The 19,827-nt window shown below is 70.3% G+C and overlaps 2 protein-coding genes across 2 annotated transcripts in view; both read left to right on the top strand.

Annotated features, from left to right (window-relative positions):
- Positions 1 to 902, top strand: part of LOC120502887 (40S ribosomal protein S10b-like) — a 1,364-nt gene extending 462 nt beyond the window's left edge. Inside the window, exon 2 of the mRNA XM_039710848.1 lies at positions 653 to 902. Coding sequence (XP_039566782.1) covers positions 653 to 902 — 250 coding nt within the window. The remainder of the gene's footprint in view (positions 1 to 652) is intronic.
- Positions 1 to 19,827, top strand: part of PLEC (plectin) — a 95,568-nt gene that overhangs the window by 10,754 nt on the left and 64,987 nt on the right. The window contains exons 3-14 of the mRNA XM_039710855.1: positions 12,844 to 12,905; positions 13,919 to 14,008; positions 15,415 to 15,492; positions 15,585 to 15,677; positions 15,864 to 16,030; positions 17,167 to 17,282; positions 17,363 to 17,469; positions 17,552 to 17,671; positions 18,245 to 18,340; positions 18,712 to 18,839; positions 19,149 to 19,242; positions 19,356 to 19,510. Of these exons, the coding sequence (XP_039566789.1) occupies positions 12,844 to 12,905; positions 13,919 to 14,008; positions 15,415 to 15,492; positions 15,585 to 15,677; positions 15,864 to 16,030; positions 17,167 to 17,282; positions 17,363 to 17,469; positions 17,552 to 17,671; positions 18,245 to 18,340; positions 18,712 to 18,839; positions 19,149 to 19,242; positions 19,356 to 19,510 (1,306 nt within the window). The remainder of the gene's footprint in view (positions 1 to 12,843; positions 12,906 to 13,918; positions 14,009 to 15,414; positions 15,493 to 15,584; positions 15,678 to 15,863; positions 16,031 to 17,166; positions 17,283 to 17,362; positions 17,470 to 17,551; positions 17,672 to 18,244; positions 18,341 to 18,711; positions 18,840 to 19,148; positions 19,243 to 19,355; positions 19,511 to 19,827) is intronic.

The following is a 19,827-nucleotide window of genomic DNA, read 5'->3' as shown; positions in this document are numbered from 1 at the left end:
CCGCCGCCCCCGCCGGCCCCGGCGCCCACCGGGCGCGTCCCGCGGGCGCTGAGCGGCTCTACCGCCGGAGGGACGAGGCCGAGGGGCACGTGGAAGCCGTCGCCGTCAGCGCGGGGCCGGGGGTGTGCCGGCCGCCCCCCCAGCCCGGCCCGGCCGCAGGTACCGATCACCCCGGGGTGCTCCTGGTGCTCTCGTGGGTGGGGGGCACTCGAGCCCCGCTGCTGCCGGGGGAGGTCTGGGACAAGGACAGGTCCTTAAGGTGCCCTAAATCCCCCCTGCTTCATAGCCGAGGATGGGGTGGGGGTGCCCGCAGGCCCCTGTGGTGTCTGGGGAGGGAGGGGGGCTCTGGGGGGCTCCTGGCCGTGCCCCCCCCGACCCCACGGGGATGCTCTGGGCAGGAGTGGTTGCTGGGGGATCACGGGGGTCCGGGGTGCAGTGAGGTGGCTTCCCGGGGTCCCAAGAGGCCGGTGGGGTGACGGGACCCGGGGTGCTGCAGGGGTGGCATTGCTGCCACCCTCCCGGGCTCCGGTGTGCCACGGGGGGCTGTGCTGGGGGGAGACGTTCTAGGGGGGCTGTGCCGTGGGGAGCAGAGCTTTAGGGAGGCCATGGAGTGGGGAGGGGGGCACATTCCGTGGGGATTTTGCACCCCGAGGTCCCCACGGGGCCTGGGGTGGGTCGGACAGACGGCGGCAGCTGGGGCGGGCAGTGCCGCTGGGGAGGGGGCTGCGGGGGTGTCCCCAACGCCGCCTCCCCGGCGACACGCGATCCCGACACACGATCGGCGGCAGCTGGACCCGGCGGGGGTGCGGGGCGTCCGGTGTCCCACCCCCCCGGGCGGGGCAGCTGTGGTGTCGCTCCGAGGCGGCGGTGAGGGGGCCCCCCCCGATCCCCCCGGGCTGTGAGTCAGCCCGTGGCCGTGGGCAGCCGCCTCCGGTCCAAGTTTCCAGCCTGGAGGCGCCGAGCCCGGTCCCTGCCAGCCGTGAGTCACCGGCCGGCGGGGGGGCCGGGCCCGCGGCGCTGCTGCCCCGTGGCTGCGGGTCCTGCGCGGGCACCCGTGGGGGCGGGAGGGCTTCCCCCGAGCCCTGGCCCGGGGCTCCGGGGTTGTCCCGGCTCTCCCCCGACCCTCGCGTGGGACGCGGTCGCGGAGCCGCGGCCGTCCCGTCCGGATCAGGGGATCCGGCTCCAGGCTTTGCCTCCGCCCCGAGAGCCGCTGCCGGAAAACCCGGCCTGGAGTTCCTTCAGGGGACGGGGTCGCGCCGGTTTGCGGGGTCCCCGCGGGGCGGGGAGGGTCCCGGGACCCCCCAGCGGCCCCATTCTCCCCCCTGCCCCGGGGGCGGCCTTCCTCAGTGGCGGGGCCCTGCCGGGGCTCTTAGTCTCGGTGTCACGGCGACCCCCGAGGTGTCGGCCCGCTGACCCGCCCCGCTGCCGGGGGGTCCGGGGGTCCTGGGGCGCCGCCGCGGTCGCCCCGTCCCGCCCCCGCCCGTGTCATGTTCTAACTCGGGCTCGGTGACGGGCCCCGGTTATTTATCGAAGACGCGGAATGGGGGGGACACGGGGGGGCCGTGCCGGTGCGGCGGGCAGGAGGCGTCTCCACGGCGCGGTTCGGGAGGGGTTAAGGCGGAGAGGGCGCTGCCCCGTGGGGGCGGGCGCTGGTTCGTCCCTGACCCGCCGAGCCCGGCCGGTGCCGAGCCCGTCCCGTGTCCCTGATGGAGGACACCGGGTCCCTGTTCCCGTCGCTGGTGGCGGCGGGGCACGCGGCATCCCTCGCCCTGGTCTGGTACTGGCGGCGGCAGCGGGACGAGCCGGGGGGCTCCGGTGAGTTGGGCTCCGCTCGGCCCCCCCGCGCCGCGCTCGGCTCGGCCCCTCGCCCCGCCCACCGGCCCCGGGGAACGGGCGGGGGGGCCACACCACACCGGCAGCCCCGCTGGGCCCCCAGTGGGTGGGGGGTCCTGCGGGGATTCGGGGGGCACCCACCCACCGCGGGGAGGGGGACGAGGGGAGAGGGGTGCAGCCCCGGGTTCTGGGGGGCGTCACCTGCCCGGGGGGAGCATCCCGGGGGGAGCGGTACCCACGCGGGGGGAGCGAGGGGACCCGAGGGTGACTCAGCACGGACGGAGCGTGGCCCCCCCGTGCCGCCCCCCGTGCCCACCCGCTCCGCTCCGGCACTTTTCCCAGCGGGGGTCCCGCCAGGAGATTCCCGGCGCTGGTTCGGCCGCCCAAACCCCTCCGCAGCATCCCCATCCCGGGCCGTGAGGGCGCCAAATATTTTTTGGGGGCGGGTATCTGGTGACAGAGGGGGCCGAGAGGATGCGGGTGGCTGGGGTGGGGGTCCTGTGAGACCCCCACACGCGGTCCCAGCGCGGCAGCAGCCTCCCGGAGCTGCCGGGGCTCGGCCCCCCCGGCCTCCCCCTGGCACTTTCCAGGGCGTTGGCTGCGGCTTCCGTCGGTCTGCGTGTGGCACCGGGCACCGTCACGCGGCCCCGGGATGGCTCCGCTCCCGCTGCGGATCCACCGCCGAGCCCGCTGCCGCTGCCGGTGTGCCGGTGTGCCGGTGCCGGTGCCGCTGCCGGTGTGCCGGCCAGATAAGGCGGGCAGGGCACCTTGGCCCGGCCGGAGCCCCCGCTGCTCCCGGCCGGGGGGGCCGCTGTCCCTGGCGCGGCTCCAGCCCGAAGGACACCCCCAAGGTCGCACCTGCCGGGGCTCGTCACGGCGCCGGGAGCTCCCGGGGGGCTCCGGCAGCGTGGGCGGCGCTGGGGGGCTGCGCTCTGCCGCCCCGGGGGGCTCGGGGTGTGCCCCCGGGGGTGCCCTGTGCCCCTGGTGGTGCCACGCCGGGGAGGGGGGCTTGGTTTAGAGCGCTGATCGTGGAACCCTCATGGGGGGAAAGGGGCGCTGCCCGGTGCCCACGGTGCATTTCCCCGTGCCCAGGCAGGGGTTTCCCGGTGCCCACGAAGGGTCTGGCCAGTGCCCAGGAAGGGGCTGCCCGGTGACCACAAAAGGGTCTTCCCTGTGCCCATGGGAGCCTGCCCGGTGCCCACAAAAGGGGAGCCCGGTGCCTGTGGTTGTGGTGGCTTTCCCGGTGCCCACGAAGGGGCTTCCCGGTGCCCATGGGGGGCTGCCCGGTGATCACAAAGGGTCTTCTCTGTGCCCATGGTGCGTTTCCCAGTATCCGTGGTGGTTTCCCGGTGCCCACAGGGAGTTTCCTGGTGCCCAGGCAGGGGTTTCCCGGTGCCCACAGAGGGGTTGCCCGGTGCCCAGGAAGGGGCTGCCCAGTGCCCACAAAGGGGCTGCCCGGTGTCCGTGGTTGTGGTGGGTTTCCCGGTGCCCACAAAGGCTGCCCGGTGCCCGTGGTGTGTTTTCCTGGTGCCCGTGGTGGGTTTCCCGGTGCCCATGGTGCGTTTCCCGGTGCCCATGGTGTGTTTCCCGGTGCCCATGGTGCGTTTCCCGGTGCCCATGGTGCTTTCCCGGTGCCCATAGTGGTTTCCCGGTGCCCACGAAGGGGCTTCCCGGTGCCCATGGGGGGCTGCCCGGGGATCACAAAGGGTCTTCTCTGTGCCCATGGTGCGTTTCCCAGTATCCGTGGTGGTTTCCCGGTGCCCACAGGGAGTTTCCTGGTGCCCAGGCAGGGGTTTCCCGGTGCCCACAGAGGGGCTGCCCGGTGCCCAGGAAGGGGCTGCCCAGTGCCCACAAAGGGGCTGCCCGGTGTCCGTGGTTGTGGTGGGTTTCCCGGTGCCCACAAAGGCTGCCCGGTGCCCGTGGTGTGTTTTCCTGGTGCCCGTGGTGGGTTTCCCGGTGCCCATGGTGCATTTCCCGGTGCCCATGGTGTGTTTCCCGGTGCCCATGGTGCGTTTCCCGGTGCCCAGTGTGTTTTCCCGGTGCCCATAGTGGTTTCCCGGTGCCCATGCTGTATTTCCCGGTGCCCGTGGTGGTTTCCCGGTGTCCACAAAGGCTGCCCGGTGCCCACGGTGTGTGTTCCCGGTGCCCGTGGTGTTTCCCGGTGCCCACCGAGGGGCTGCCCGGTGCCAACGAGGGGCTGTACCAGCTGCTCTCGGTGTCACCCGTGGCACAGTGCCAGGGCAGGTGTTCTCGGGGGACACCTCGGCTCAGCCCGCGCTCCTGTCGGGGTCCCCTGCCCACGCCCGCGGCGCTGGGGGCTGCAGGGCAGCGGGCTGGGGAGGCTCGGGGGGGCGAGGCAGCGCTGGGCAGCCCGGCGGCGGCGCCGGCTGGTTTTGGCAGCAGGATGCCGCTGTGCTGTTTGTTTGGCTCCGCTCCGGTTTCCAAGGCTGCCACAGACGTGGCGGCAGTGGGCGGGTGGGGGCCCCAGAGGTTTGGGAACCCCCCCCGTGTCCCCCTTTCCGCTCCACTCAGCTTTTCCACCGCGCTGGCGGCTCTGGCTGTGCCAGGCCGGGAGCGCTGCTGGATGCTGCTCCTGGCCGCAGCAGTGACTCACCAGCCTCGAGGGGCCGCGCCTGGCAACCACCGGCATCCCCGGCGCGGCGCCCCCCGACCCGGCCCCCGCCCCCCGGCACGGCCGTGGGGAAGCTCTTCCCGCTGCCGTCCCACGTCCTCCGCGGTGCAGCCGTGGGAAGCGTGCCGGAGCCGTGGGAAGCGTCCCGGAGCCGTGGGAAGCGTGCCGGAGCTGCGGGAAGCGTGCCGGAGCCCCGGCAGCGTGCGGGAAGCGTGGCGGGCGTGGCAGGCGCATCCCACGGGACGCGTGTCCCGTTCCAGGCGGTGTTCCCCCGCTGGCCGGCTGCTATCGCCCCGGCTCGGCCCCCCCGCCCCGCCGGCTCCTTATCTCCGCAGCACAGATGCGACGCTGCCGCTGCCGTGGGGCTGAGCCGCGGCTCGGCACCGTGCCATGCCGTGCCGTGCCGGGCCATGCCCAGCCCCCACGCCTGGGCCTTGCTGCTGGCCTGGTTCAGCCTGGCTGGCTTGTGCCATGTTGGGTTTTGACGCTAGACCCTCGCCAAGCCCCACGAGACCCCCCAAGACCCCCACAGCGGGGATGTGCCTTGCTCCCCCAGCCCCCTGAGTGCTCAGGGTGCTGGCACGGGCTGCAGCCCACCTCGAACCACTCCAGTGCCTCCCTGGCCAGGGACCCTGTGCCGTGCCATGCCTGTACCTAGCCATGCCATGCCATTCCGTGCCGTGCCATGCCGTGCCTGGTGGTTCCAGCCCCTCCAGCCGCGTCCCAGCCCTGCCCACAGCCCTGCGGTGCTGGGGGGTCCCAGCAGAGCGGCCGGGGCTGGGCTCCGCGCTGCCCAGGAGCAGGAGGAGCCGGGCTGGCGGGGCCCGTGGGCTGTGTGAGTCACTGGCCGCGCTCTGGCCGCGCTCCGGGCGCGGATTCCGCTGCACTCCCACCAGACGCGGCCGGACGCCGAGCGGGGCGGGGGGCGCCGGGCCGGGCCGCGCCATGGGCTTCTCGCTCTGCTGCTGTTGCTGCTGCGGGCCAGGAGAAGGTGACCTGCGGGCCGGGGGGGTTGGGGGGGATCGGGATGCCGTGGCATCCCCCGGGACCCCCGTCCCCACCGCAGCCCCCTTCCTGGCACAAACAGGACCGGCCCCGCGTGTGCTGCCGGGCTCGTCCGACCGCGGGGAGGGGGCACAGGGGGTGCCGGCAGCTTGGGGGGCGCCGGTGGGGAAAGCACCCCCCCGGGAAACGCGCTGAGGGCCGCCCTGGGCACGGGGACCCCTGTGGGGAGAGGAGGCCGGGAGGAACGGGTGCTGGAGTCAGGGGGCACAAGCTGCGCCACCCCCGGAGCTCCGTGTGTGTGTGTGAGGGGTCGGGACGCGGCCGCCGGAGATGTCGGGGTGCCCCGTGACCGCAGCACCGGGTGGTCCTGGGGGGCTCCGCGCGGGGGGCAGAGGGGAGCGCAGGGTGATGGCTGCGTGCGGTGCAGACCCCCAGCACGGGGGTCCCGGCTGCGGGAGGGGGTGTCCCGCCCGCACATCGCCCCGGGGCGCGGGACGGGCTGCTCCCCCCGGAGCCCTCCGGCTCCCGCGGGTGCTGCGGGCGGTGGCGCAGCCGGGGCCGCCGCGGGGAGGGCGGGGCGCAGCGGGGCGGGTCCCGCCCGTTCCCCCGTCCCGTCCGCCCGGTGCCGCTGCTCGGTCCCGGCCGCGGCTCCGTCCGTCCGTCCGTCCGTCGGTGGGTCGGTGGGTCCCGTCCAGTCCCGCGCGGCCATGTCCGCTCCCGGCGGGGACTGGCTGAGCGGCGGCTCCGGGCCCGAGCGGCGGCGGTACCTGAGCGCCCGGCTCTGCTGCACCGGTGACCGAGGGGGGAGCGGCGGGACGGGGGGGACCCGGGAGAGCGGGGGGACACGGGGAAGGGCGGGGTGTGCGTGTGTTCCCCCCCTCGAGAAACGCCCCCTGTGTGAGCCCGCCCTCAGGGCCCGGCTGGGCTGCGCCGAGTTTGGGGCGGGCTCTGCCGGGAAGGGGTGGTTGTGTAAATGTGTTTGTGTGTGTTTTCGTGTGCGTTTTTGTGTGCCTCTGTGTGCGTGTGTGCATGTCTCTGTATGTGTACATGTGCGCACACGGTGTCCTGGTGCGTGTGTGTGTGTACAAATGTGTCACACAGTCGCACACAGATATATTCTGTGTGTGTGTGTGTGTGTGCACAGTGTCCTGGTGCGTGTGTGTACAAATGTGTCACACAGTCGCACACAGATATATTCTGTGTGTGTGTGTGTGTGTGCACAGTGTCCTGGTGCGTGTGTGTACAAATGTGTCACACAGTCGCACACAGATATATTCTGTGTGTGTGTGTGTGTGTGCACAGTGTCCTGGTGCGTGTGTGTACAAATGTGTCACACAGTCGCACACAGATATATTCTGTGTGTGTGTGTGTGTGTGCACAGTGTCCTGGTGCGTGTGTGTACAAATGTGTCACATGCACTGGCACACAGATGTATTCTGTGTGCGTGTGTACAAATGTTTTACACATGTGGCACACAGCTATATTCTCTATGTGTGTGTGTGCGTGTCCGTGTGTCCATGTGTCCGTGTGTCTGTGTGTGCACGCCGTGTGTCTGTGTGTGCACACTGTGTGTCCGTGTGTCTGTGTGCACGCCATGTGTCTGTGTGTGCACACTGTGTGTCCATGTGTCTGTGTGCACGCCATGTGTCTGTGTGTGCATGCTGTGTGTCTGTCTGTGTGTCTGTGTGTGCACGACGTGTGTCTGTGTGTGTGGATGCCATGTGTCTGTGTGTCTGTGTGTGCTAGCCATGTGTCCATGTGTCCGTGTGTGCGCACCGTGTCTCTGTCCCAGCTCACCTCCCACGCCCACCCACCCTGCCGTGCTCCCACCCCTTGGGCAGCCCGTGCCCTCAGTGCCCTCAGTGCCCTCAGTGCCCCGTGTGCCCATCCTGCCGTGTCCCCCCCATGCTGTCCCCCCGCCCCGGGCCCTGGCACCCCCCGCTGCCACTCCCCACTCTCTGTGACACCCTCAGACCCCGGCACCTCCTGGCACTGCCTGGCATGGGCTCGAGGTGCCCCCAGGCCCGCTGCTCGGTGCTCTGCTGTCGCCTGTCCCGGCCTGCTGCGTGGCGGTGTCACCTGGGTGTCCCCACGGCGCTGGGCACAGCGCCCGTTCCGTGCCCGCGGGTGCCCGGCGTGGAGGCGGGGGCGGCTCGGCGGCTCCCGGGGGCTCCCCCGGAGCCCCGAGGGTGGGAGACGCCGTGGGAGGGAGCCGGGCCGGCCCGGTGGCGTCGGCACCCGCGGGCGAGACTGAGGAACTCCTGCCCGGCCGGCCCGGCTGGCCCGGGAGCCGCCGGAGCCGGGAGCTGCCAGGGACGGGAGCCGGGCTCCGCCTGCCCCGGGAGCCGCCGGGGACGGTGCCAGGAGCCGCCCGGTCAGGTCTTCAAAGAGCCTGAGCTGACGCCGCCGCGTCCTCCCGGTCGGTACCTGCCGGAGCCGGGGGTGCCGGAGCCGGGGGTGCCGGTGCTGGCGGTGCCGTGCTGGCGGTGCCGGTGCCGGTTCCGCCCCGCAGCGATCCCAAGCTCTCGGTCTGGGCTCAGAACCCTCCGGCCCCGGTGCCGAGGTTCGTCCCGTGTGATCGCGGTGCCAGGGCGCAGCGGTGCCACCCTTGTGACCGTCCTGGCAGTGTCACCGCTGTGTCCTCCTCTGGTCCGGTGGCACCTTAGCCGCGGCTCCGGGGTGTCCCTGCCTCCCCCGACGTGCGTCAGCAGGGCTCCCACCGCGCTCCGGGCGCCAGATGTGCCCGTGCCAGATGTGCCTGTGCCAGATGCGCCTGTGCCAGATGCGCCTGTGCCAGATGCGCTCTCGGCGGAAAAATGTGCGTGCCGGGGCCGGGGCCGGGCCGGTGCCGCCCGCATTCCGCGGCGGCCGCGCTGGCTCCGACCCAGCGGGCACCGGCCCGGCCGCGGCTGCCGCTCCCCGAAGGGCCCCGCGCCCACGGGTGTCACGCGTGGGTGTCGGGGTGGGTGTCGCGGGTGGGCGGCGGCCGGCGGGGCTCTGCACGGCGCGCGGTTGGACCGTGAGTCACGGCAGGACGGGGCCGCGGCCCCGCGTCCTTTGGACTCCGCGCTGGGAACGGGCAGGACGGGGGTGCAGACGTGGAGGTTGGGGTGCAGACATTGATATTGGGGTGCATACATGGATATTGGGGTGCAGACATGGATGTTGGGGTGCAGTCATGGAGGTTGTGGTGCAGATATGGATGTTGTGGCACAGACATGGGTTTTGGGGTACAGACCTGAATATTGTGGCACAGACATGGGTTTTGGGGTACAGACATGGATATTGGGGTGCAGTCATGGATTTTGGAGTGCAGACATGGCTGTTGTGATACAGACATGGGTTTTGGGGTGCAGACATGGATATGGGGGTGCAGTCATGGATGTTGGGGTGCAGACATGGCTGTTGTGGCACAGACATGGATGTTGGGGCGCAGTCATGGATATTGGGGTGCAGTCATGGATGTTGGGGTGCAGACATGGATATTGGGGTGCAGACATGGATGTTGTGGCACAGACATGGGTTTTGGGGCACAGGAGGTGGGCCTTGTGCCGCTGCCGTGTGTGTTGGGGTGCAGACCTGGGCACTGGGGTGTTGGCTGTGCCAGGCTGGCAGCGCCCAGGGCGCCCGCAGCTGCACTTTCCCCAGCAGCTGCCACCACCCTGCCGTGGGTGACGTGGGTGACGCTGGTGACGTTGGTGACACGGGTGCTGCGGTGGGCAGGACTGGCAGCTCCGTGTCACCCCGAGGGGATTCCCAGCCCGTGCCAGCCACCCTGGGGGTCCCCGGCGAGGGACATCCCGGGGGGATGCAGCACCCAGTGGGGCACAAGCCCTGAACTCACCCTGTTGTCCCCTCAGCTGACGTTGTCACCCTCTGGGGGAGGGCGGTGGGAGATGAATCCCTGGGGAGGGGGCTTCCCACACTGCTGGCAATGCCCCCGCCCGGTGTGAGAGCCCGTGGGGGCTGTGGGGCACAGGGCAGGCTGTGGGGGGCTGCTCTGGGGTGCCTGTCAGGAGAGGAGCTGCTGGTGGGGCTGGTGTGTGCATGGGGGGCACCCGGGGGAGTCTGTGGGGCTCAGTCCCCCATCCTGGGGATCCCTGAACCCCTCAAGAGGAGCCCCAGGGATCTGAGCCCCTCAAACGTGGGACCTGGGTATGGTGACCCGGGGGCTTGAGCTCCACCTTGAGACCCGGGTGGGGGGAGCAGGGGTCCTACAGCTCCAGGGCGTGTACTGGGGGTTCTGGTACTGGGGGTTCTGGGGCGGTCCCTGGGCTGTGGGACCGGGTGGTGCCAAAACCCCCACAGGGAGTGACGGTCCCATCTGGGGTGTGGGGTGTGGAGAGCCCCTGACCATGGGGCCAGAGGGGTTCTGGGGACCCTCTGTGAGGGGCAAGGAGGGTTTTCACCTGGAAACCTGGGGGACCTGAGCTTCCGGAGCTTGGGAACCTGGTGGTGCTGAGGTGTGGTGGCTGGGGGTCCAACAGCCCCGGGCTGTGGGTCCCACCCCCCCAGACTTGTGGTCCTGAGGGTTCCAAAGCCCCGAGGTGTGGGTCAGGGGGTCTGGCCGCCCTGGGTGAGGGGTGAAGGGTTTCTGAGCGCCCCGATCTTCAGGAGTGAGGGTCCCACCCCCCGCGCTTGCAGAGCCGGGGGTCGCGGGCCCCGTCTGTGGGGCCGGGGGTGCCGGTTCCCCGAGGAGCGCCCCGTGGCTGCTCCACGGGTCCGTGTCCCACCCCGCCTGCAGGCGCAGCGAGGCAAGGGTTAAACTCAGGAGTTTCCTGTGGGCAGGGTCGGGGCGTGGGGCGTGGGGAGAGAGCCCCGTCTCCTCCCCGGGCCGCCCCACTCGCGGCAGGACCGGGCAGGGAGAGCAGCAGCGTCGGGGCTCAGCATGTCCCGGCCGCGGCGCAGCTCCGAGGAGGCTCCGGCCGCGGCTGCCCGCTCGGGCTCCGAGGACAACCTGTACCTGGCCGTGCTGCGGGCGGTCGAGGGCCGCAAAGGTACCGGGCGAGGGGCTGGGGGGCCGCCCACCATCGCATCCCCACCTGGGGCGGTGCCCCACCCCGGGCAGGCTGCGGGGCAGAACCCCCTCAACACCGGGCTGGGGTCCCTGGGGGCCACCCCCACACCGGGCTGGGGTCCCTGGGGGACACCCCCACCCCGAGCCGTGTCCCCGGGGCTGTGGGGCCACCCCCAGGGCAGAGCGGTGTCCCCGGGCTGTGGGGCCACCCCCACGCCGGGGCGGTGTCCCCAGGTCGGTGTCCCCAGGGCGGGCTGTGGGGCAGACCCCCGCGCTGGGGCGGTGTCCGCAGACCCCTCGCCGCCGCCCAGCTCCATCCCCGGTGCCCTGGGTCTCTTCCTGCCACGCCCTGCCCGGCCCGGCCCGGCTCGGCCCGGCCCGGCTCTCCCTGTGCCGCACCGCGGGGTGGGCGCCGCTCTGGGCACCCTTGGGTGTCAGTGTTGTGGGCGCGGGTGCCGTGGTGTCGGTGCCCCCCTCTCGGCGCGCACTGCGCCCCACGTTTCCTTCCCTCCTTCCTTCCTTCCCTCCTTCCTTCCTTCCTTCCTCTCGCACCGCGGCCGCTGCTGGCCGGGCACGCCCTGGCTGTGCCGTGAGCGCCCGCGGGGCGCTTCGGGCCGAGCAGCACCCCGGGGTGCTCCGCCGGCGGGGAGCCTGGGCTGCGGGTGCCGCGTGGGCAGATCCCGGCACGCTCCGGCGGGGCAAGACCCGGCACGCAGCGCCCGGCTCGCCGCGGCGCGGGCAGGGCGGCGGCGCGGCTCGGGGGCACCGGGGGCATCGCCCCGTGTGGGGAGGGGTCACTGCTGGCCTCCGACCCCTCTTGGGCACCGCGCTGGGTGTGGCAGGGGTGGTGGCACTGGGGACGCAGGGGGACAGGAGAGCGGGTGCTGGATGTGGGGCGCTGGAGGTTAGCGGGGTGCTGGGGGTTTAGCGGGGTGCTGGGGGGTATGGCAGTGTGCTGGATGTGGGCACAGGATGCTGTGGGGTTTAGCGGGGCACTGGGGGTTTAGCGGGGTGCTGGAGGGGTTAGCGGGGTGAAGTGGGGTATAGCGGGGTGCTGGGAGGTTAGCGGGGTGCTGGGGATTAGCGGGGTGCTGTGGGGGTTAGCGGGGTGCTGTGGGTTTAGTGGGGTGCTGGATGTGGGCACGGGCTGCTGTGGGGTTAGTGGGCTGCTGTGGGGTTAGTGGGGTGCTGTGGGGTTTAGTGGGGTGCTGGGTGGGTTTAGTGGGGCGCTGTGGGGTTAGAGAGGTGCTGTGGGGATTAGCGGGTACTGTGGGGGTTAGCGGGGTGCTGGGGGGGTTAGTGGGTGCTGGGGGAGATTAGCGGGGTGCTTGGGGTTAGTGGGGTGCTGTGGGGTTTAGCAGGGTGCTGGGGGAGTTATCTGGGTGCTGTGGGGTTTAGCGGGGTGCTGGGGGGGTTAGTGGCGTGCTGGATGTGGGCACAGGGTGCTGTGGGGTTTAGCAGGGTGCTGGGAGACTTAGCTGGGTGCTGTGGGGTTTAGCGGGGTGCTTGGGGTTAGCGGGGTGCTGTAGGGTTAGTGGGGTGCTGGGGGGCTTTAGTGGGTGCTGGGGGGTTAGGAGGTCACTGGGTGGTAGCGGGTGCTGGGGGATGGGTCCAGTGCCGTCCCGGGTTCCCATCCCAGTGCGTCACCATTCCCGTGGCATCCCCTAATGACAGGGCAGCGGGCAGGGAGCGCCGTGACTCACTGCAGCCCTGCTTGGCCCTGTGCCCATGCAGAAGGGTGTCCTGGGGGTGTCCTGGGGTGTCCCAGGGCTCTGGCAGTGCAGGTGGTGCGTGGGCTCATCTCGATCACACCGAGGCCCTGCCTGTGGGCTGGGACTGTGCCAGGGTGGTGCCAGGACAAGCACCCCACGGCCTCGTCTCCGTGCCTTGCCCAAACCTCTCACTCCATGCCCACTGAGCCCAGGGCAGGGCTGGGGCTCCTCTCTGCAGTGCCAGAGGGCTCGGGGTTGGGTGGGCACCTCCTGCTGCCAGCAGTCACAGGGACACGGGGTGTTGTGAGCTGAAAGGAGTTCCACAGGGATCACCAAGTCCAACTTGCCCGCACTGGGGTTAACTGGGGTTGAACCTGCACCCTTGGCGTTGTCAGCACCCCGCTCTGGCCAGCTGATCTAATCTCAGCGCTGGTGGGTGCTGGCATGGTGCTGGCACGCTGGGGCCGATCCCCGTTAGCTGTTTCCTCTCCCCACACCCCCGTGACTCACCGTGGTTCCCCAGAGCGGTTGGCTCATCATTTCCTGCGCCAGCCGTGCCCCGCGGTGCCACCGGCGGGGCCTGGTTTTGTGCAGTGCCAGGACCCTGGTAACACTGGCTCACCTGTGCCTCTCCTCTCTTGCAGATGAGCGAGATCGTGTCCAGAAGAAAACCTTCACCAAATGGGTCAACAAGCACCTTATCAAGGTATGGGCACTGCCAGTCCAGCGGGCACCACTGCCCCAGCAGTCCCCTGGCCCAAATCGCCCCCAGCCGCAGCCCCGTGTGCTGCTAGAGCCAAGGACGTGGCCGGGGAGGGTCCCTGGTGCCAGTGCTCCTGTGCCACACCTCTGGCCAGGGCCTCTCAGCTGCCTCCACGGCAGGTCCAGGTGGGATCTGCCCTCCTGCTGCCCTCCCAGGAGGGAACAGTGCCCTTGGCTCCTGGGGATGTGTCCTGCGCCCTCAGTCCTGCCCCACCCCTGCCATTCCCCATTCCCTGCCACGAGCAGAGCCCCACCTTGGCTCCTGGCACGCACTGGGACATGGCCCAGCCCCCCAGAAAGTGCCTCCACGTGTCCCTGACCCCGCAGTGCCATCGTGGTGCCACCACGCTCTGCCCATGCTGGGTCCCCTCTCAGCTCTCTCCTAACTGCTCTCTTCTCTCTGCCCTGCGCAGCACTGGCGACCAGAGGTAGGTCCTTGCTCTCTCTTCCTCTCTGCCCCACTGTGCTCTTCCTCTTTGCACACCCTCCTTTCCCCTGGGGCTGCCGCTGTGGGTCTGAGCCCTTCGTGGTGGGCGGGGGGTGTGACCCCTTCACGGTGGGTCTCTGCACGCCAGAGTGATGCCAGAGTGATGCCAGAGTGATGCCGGCTCCATCCTGGCCCGGGGGGAGCTGCTGCGTGTGTTTGGGGGCATCGTGGCACTTGGGGGGGAACACCAGCTGCACCTGGGGCTGTGTGTGAGCACCTGCTGCACTGGGGGGGTCACCGGGCACCCACCCGGGGGTTGGCTGGCAGGGGTGGGGGTGCTCAGCTGCCCCCCTGGCAGGGGTGGGGGTGCTCAGCTGCCCCCCTGGCAGGGTGGAGGGTGCTCAGCTGCCCCCCTGGCAGGGTGGGGGGTGCTCAGCTGCCCCCCTGGCAGGGTGGGGGGTGCTCAGCTGCCCCCCTGGCAGGGGTGGGGGTGCTCAGCTGCCCCCCTTACGCCGTCGCTGTCCCCACAGGCGCAGCGCCATGTCAACGACCTGTACGAGGACCTGCGGGACGGGCACAACCTCATCTCGCTGCTGGAGGTGCTGTCGGGTGACACGCTGGTAGGTGCCACTCCGCCCTGCCCGCGCTGTCCCCCCAGTCCCCGCCACGCGCCGGCACCCCTCCGCCGGCCGTCCTCATCCTCATCCTCACCCTCGCTGCCTGCCTCTGTTCCCTCTCTTCCTGCTTGGCCGTCGGTCTGTCCCGGTGAGCCCGGAGTGCCCGCGCCCCCCGCCCCCTGCCTCTAACCTCTCTTTGCTTTGGTGCCCTCTCTGCTTCCTGGCGCCGGCCCACCGCCGCCTTTGCCTCCTCCTTCTCCTTCCTCTCTCTGCTCCTCTCCGCTCGGCTCGGCTCGGCTCGGCCGGGGCAGCCCCGGGAGCGCGACGTCCTCCGGACCTTGCGGTTGGTGAGTGGTTCTGCCGTCGGCTCCGGGCACGGCCGCCCGCGGCACCGGTGCCGTGACAGGGCACGGAGCGGTGCCCAGCATGTCCCAGGACTGTCTGCATGTGTGTGCCATGCCTGTCCCTGTGCTCTGCAGCATGCTCTGCCTGTCCCGGTGCCCCCTGATGCCCTGAGCTGTGCGGGTGGGTTTCCCTGGGCCAGAACTCGGTGGCAGCAGCAGGACAGAAGTCATCCTGCAGCAGCAGGACAGAAGTCATCCTGCAGCAGCAGCATCCCTGGGAGTGGTCCCGCCATGCTGGGTGTCAGGCTGGAGCTGCACTCCGGCTCCTGGCACCGCAGCAGGATGTGCTTCCGGCTCCATGGGGTGGCACATGGCCACCAACCCCCTGGGTCTCACCCTAGGGCTGGCCCCGAGCAGCTGCTGGTCCATGTTGGCCCCTTTCTGCGGGACAGGAGTGACCCTGCTCCGCTGCCGAGTGGCACAAGGGCGTCCATGGAGCCCCCAGCTCTCCCAGCAGCCAAAGCTGGGCTTAGCTGGTGGAACACCGTGGGGCAGGAATGTGGGGGCGGTCTGTTTGGGCAGGACCCAGGGGACCCCAGCTGAGACCCACAAGTCTGGGGGGTCTCACCCAGCTTGGCAGTTCCCGGTCCTGCTGAGGGGACCCTGGAGCGTGCCGGGGAGCTGCATGGTGCGGCACCACGGCGGTGCACACACAGGCAGTGCCGTTGGCACCGAGGCCAGTCCTGCCTGGGCAGTGCCACTCGGGCACTCGGCTCCCCCCGGGACGGCTCCGATGGTCCCGGAGCTGCCGGGCGTGGCGTGGGAACAGCCTGTTGCCGCCGGGTTGGCGGGGGGAGCATGGGGAGCGTCCCCACCCCTGCAGGGGCAAAGTGCGAGGGCGGGTGCCATCGGCATGTGCGGCACCGGGAGGGGCCGGATGGCGCCGGGGTGGGGGCGGCCGGGACGGCAGCACGGTGTGGTGGCATCACGGGGGGGCTGTGGTGGCAGGACACAGCAGGGCTCTGTCCAGCATGGCCGCACTCACCGCCCCCTCCTCTCCCCCAGCCCCGGGAGAAGGGCCGGATGCGCTTCCACAAGCTGCAGAATGTCCAGATTGCCCTCAACTACCTGAAGCATCGGCAGGTGAGGATGGGGAGGGACCCCTGGGATGGCCACAACCCCCGGGGCTGTGCTGGGCTGCCCCGTCCCTGAGCCGCGTGTGTCCCCTGCTGCAGGTGAAGCTGGTGAACATCCGGAACGATGACATCGCCGACGGCAACCCCAAACTGACGCTGGGGCTCATCTGGACGATCATCCTCCACTTCCAGGTGAGCCCGGCGGGGTGGGGAGGGGACAGGGGGACCGAGGGGCCAGGATTCCGTGGGGCTGGGGCCTCCCTGGGCTGGTCTGGTCCCCGGTGGGGCAGGAGCGGTGTCACCGGCAGCTGCCGTGCAGCGAGTGTCACCGTGGCAGTGGCCGTGCCAGTTTCCAGAGTAACAGCTGTGTCCTGGCAGATCTCAGACATCCAGGTGACGGGGCAGTCGGAGGACATGACAGCCAAGGAGAAGCTGCTGCTGTGGTCACAGCGGATGGTGGAGGACTACCAGGGCCTCCGCTGTGACAACTTCACCACCAGCTGGCGGGACGGGCGCCTCTTCAACGCCATCATCCACCGGCACAGGTGGGTGCCGTGGTGGTGCCATGTGATCCGTGGGCAGGCGTGTGCTCACCAGGGTGGCCGTGCTGACCCCCTGCTCATGGGGCAGCCGTGCCTGTGCTCATGGGGCAGCTGTGCTGATCCTGTGCTTGTGGGGCGGCTGTGCCTGTGCTCATGGGGTGGCTCTGCCAGTCCTGTGCTCGTGGGGCAGCTGTGCTGATCCCGTGTTCATGGGGCAGCCGTGCTGATCCTGTGCTTGTGGGGCAGCCATGCCAATTCTGTGCCCATGGGGCAGCCATGCTGATCCTGCTCGGGGTGATGTGAGCACGTGCTCCTGACGAGTCCCGGCCCATCAGCCTGTGCCGGCTGTGCCGTGCCCGCTGTTGGCGTGCCGGGGCGGTGGCAGGCAGGTCCCCACGGGTCCTGCTGGGACCGCTGCGTGCTTTTGGGGAGAGCAAATATGTGCAGGGCTGTGCCAGATGGGGGGAGGCATCGGCACTGTGCCGTGTCACAGCTGTGCCGTGCTCCGCACCACGGCACCGCCACACTGAGCTTGGGCCCACCATGGAGCCCCAAGGGGGGCCCGAGGTGTCAGCCCCACAGGGAACTGGGGTGTCAGCCCCACACGGGACTGGGGTGTCAACCCCACATGGAACTGGGGTGTCAGCCCCACACAGGATTGGGGTGTCAGCCCTACATGAGATTGGGGTGTCAGCCCCACATGGGATTGGGGTGTCAGCCGTACATGAGATTGGGGTGTCAGCCCCACATGGGATTGGGGTGTCAGCCCTACAGAGGATTGGGGTGTCAGCCCTACAGGGAACTGGGGTGTCAGCCCCACACAGGATTGGGGTGTCAGCCCCACATGGAACTGGGGTGTCAGCCCCACATGGGACTGGGGTGTCAGCCCCATGCAGGGTTGGGGTGCCCAATTCACAGGACATGGGGGCTGTGACTGTTGGGGTTCCCACTGGGGACTGTGTGTGTCCCCAGCCCCTCCTGTCCCTGTGCTGGCTGTGGGGCATGGAGTTTCCCCTGGTGTGGGGTGGCCTGGCAGGAGCACAGGCAGAGGAGGCAGGCCCTAGAAAGGGGGAACCTGCCCTCCTCGAGATTTTGGGGTCCCCACAGCCCCACTGACCCGTGCTGCCCCCCACCCACAGGCCAATGCTGATCGACATGGGCCGGGTGTACCGCCAGAGCAACCTGGAGAACCTGGACCAGGCCTTCACCGTGGCCGAGCGCGAGCTGGGGGTGACGCGGCTGCTGGACCCCGAAGGTACGGGCTGGGGTGAACTGGGGGGGTCCCCATCCCTCCCCACCACGGGGCGCCCCGCCTGACCCCCTCCCTCCCCGCAGACGTGGACGTGGCGCAGCCGGACGAGAAGTCCATCATCACCTACGTGTCCTCGCTGTACGACGCCATGCCGCGCGTGCCCGAGGTGCAGGACGGCGTCAAGGCCAACGTGAGTTGGGGCGCCGGGGCTCGCCGCGGCCGCCGCCCCCCTGCCGCGCCACCCCCAGCCCCACACGTGTCCCCCTCGCCAGGAGCTGCAGCTGCGCTGGCAGGAGTACTACGAGGTGGTGACGGGGCTGCTGCAGTGGAGCCGGCAGCACTCGGCGCTCTTCGAGGAGCGTCGCCTCCCTGCCAGCTACGAGGAGATCGAGGTGAGGCCACGGGCGCAGGCGTGGCGCTGGGGACAGGAGCAGTGCTGCTGGCCTGGCATGGCCTCGGGGAAGGGCACAAAGACAGGGACAGGGACGGTGCTGCCACAGGGGTGACCGAGCCCCGGAGCCTCTGGTAGCTGGGGCGGTGTGTGGCAGAATTCTGGCTGGCCTGTGGCCCTGCTGTGGGTGGCTCATGCCCGGGGAGGGGTGCCAGGAGGCCGGCAGCCCCACCATGAGTGGCTCATGTCCCGTGTGGCAGCACACGGCCAGCTGAGCCGTGCCATGCTGGGTCACCGTGAGGCTTGGGCGTGGCAGGGGCACGGAGCCCCCTCCAGTGCCAGTCTGGGGGTCTGCAGGGTTTGGGGGCTCAGAGCCATGAGGGGGGGGCTCCTCTGACTCACCCTCCCCGGCTGTGCCGTGAGTCACCGCTGGCAAAGCCCAGCACGGCCACTTCCTTCCCGCCGGCTCTGCACACATGGAAAAATTGCAGCCTGGGCAGGGCGGATGCCTGGGGAGGGGGCGGCAGCGGCTGGGGGTCCCCGCTCAGCTGTGCCCCCCCTGCCCCCCCGGCAGATCCTCTGGCGCCAGTTCCTCAAGTTCAAGGAGACGGAGCTGCCGGCTCGGGAGGCCGACAAGAACCGCTCCAAAGCCATCTTCCAGGCGCTGGAGGTACCGGCCAGGGGCTGGGGCAGGGCCTGACAGGGAGTCCTGTGTCGGTCCTGGGTGCTTGGGGTCCAAAAGGGTGGGGGGCCTGAGGGGCAGACCCTGGGGATATCGGATCCTGAGGGGTGGGGGTTCCAGTAGCCAGGGGTCTCGAGAGATGGGGATGTGTCCCAAGGGGATGATGGTCCTGTAGGGCTGGGGGGCTCTGGGTGGGTCCCGAGGGGATGATGGTTCTCGGGGCTGTGGGTCCCAGGGTGTCAGGGCTCTTGGGGGATATGGGGTGGGTCCCAAGGGGATGGTGGTCCCAGCGTGCCGGGGGTCCCGCGGCAGTGCCCGGCACGCCCCTTTGGGCAGCGTGTGACATTTGGGGCGTGCAGGGCGCGGTGCAGTCGGGGCAGCTGAAGGTGCCCCCCGGGTACCACCCGCTGGACGTGGAGAAGGAGTGGGGGCGGCTGCACGTCGCTGTGCTGGAGCGGGAGAAGCTGCTGCGGGCAGAGTTCGAGAGGCGAGTTCGGGGGGGCCGGGGGGCCGGGCAGGGCCGCGCTGGCATCCACACCCCCCTGCCGCTGCCAAACCGCGGGGCTGGGCCGGGGTGGGGGGGAGGGGGATTGAATGGAATGGGATGGGGGGGTTTGGAGTTGAGGTTGGACGTGGGATGGGAAAAGCCAAGATGGGGATGGGGGGATTGGGAGAGGGATGGGGAGCAGGACAGGGAGCAGGATGCAGCACGGGACAGGACCCCCGCCGTGCACGGCCAGGACAGCTGCCCCTGGGCAGGACCGGGTCCTGACCGCGTCCCCCCGTGTCCCCGCAGGCTGGAGCGGCTGCAGCGTGTGGTCACCAAGCTGCAGATGGAGTCAGGGCTCTGCGAGGAGCAGCTGAACCAGGCGGATGCTCTGCTGCAGGCAGTGAGTGCCGGAGGCACCGGGGCGGGGGGACCAGCCCTGGCCATGCCCCTGCCCTCCCTGTCCCTCCCTCGCCCTCCCTGTCCCTCCCCCGCCCTCACTGCCCCTCCCCGCAGGACGTGCGGCTGCTGGCGGCCGGCAAGGCACCGCAGAAGGCGGCGGAGGTGGAGAGGGACCTGGACAAGGCGGATGCCATGATCCGGCTGCTCTTCAACGACGTGCAGACCCTCAAGGACGGGCGGCACCCCCAGGGCGAGCAGATGTACCGTCGGTACGGGCACTGCGGGGGTCCCCACGGCTTGTCCCCACGGTCCTGTGTCCCCAGAGCCCTCCATGCCCTCCTTGTCCTTTCTGCCCCTCAAAGCCCTTCGTGTCTCCTGTGTCCCCTGTGTCCCCCGTGACCCCATGCTCTGCATGTCCCCCATGCTCCCTGCACGCCCAGCCACTTCTCTGCCCCCCAAAACCCTGCAAAGCTTCCTGTGATCCCCATGGCCCTCATGACCCCTGTACCCCTCAAAGCCCCCTTTACTCTCTGCGGCCCTTGCAGCACCAAAAGCCCCCTGTGACCTCAAAGCCTTCTGTGTCTCC

This window comes from Passer montanus, unplaced genomic scaffold, assembly GCF_014805655.1.
Source record: "Passer montanus isolate IOZ18808 unplaced genomic scaffold, ASM1480565v1 scaffold233, whole genome shotgun sequence".
Classification (NCBI taxonomy): domain Eukaryota; kingdom Metazoa; phylum Chordata; class Aves; order Passeriformes; family Passeridae; genus Passer; species Passer montanus.
The sequence above is the reverse complement of the archived record's forward strand: the minus strand, read 5'-3'. Positions and strand labels throughout refer to the sequence as shown.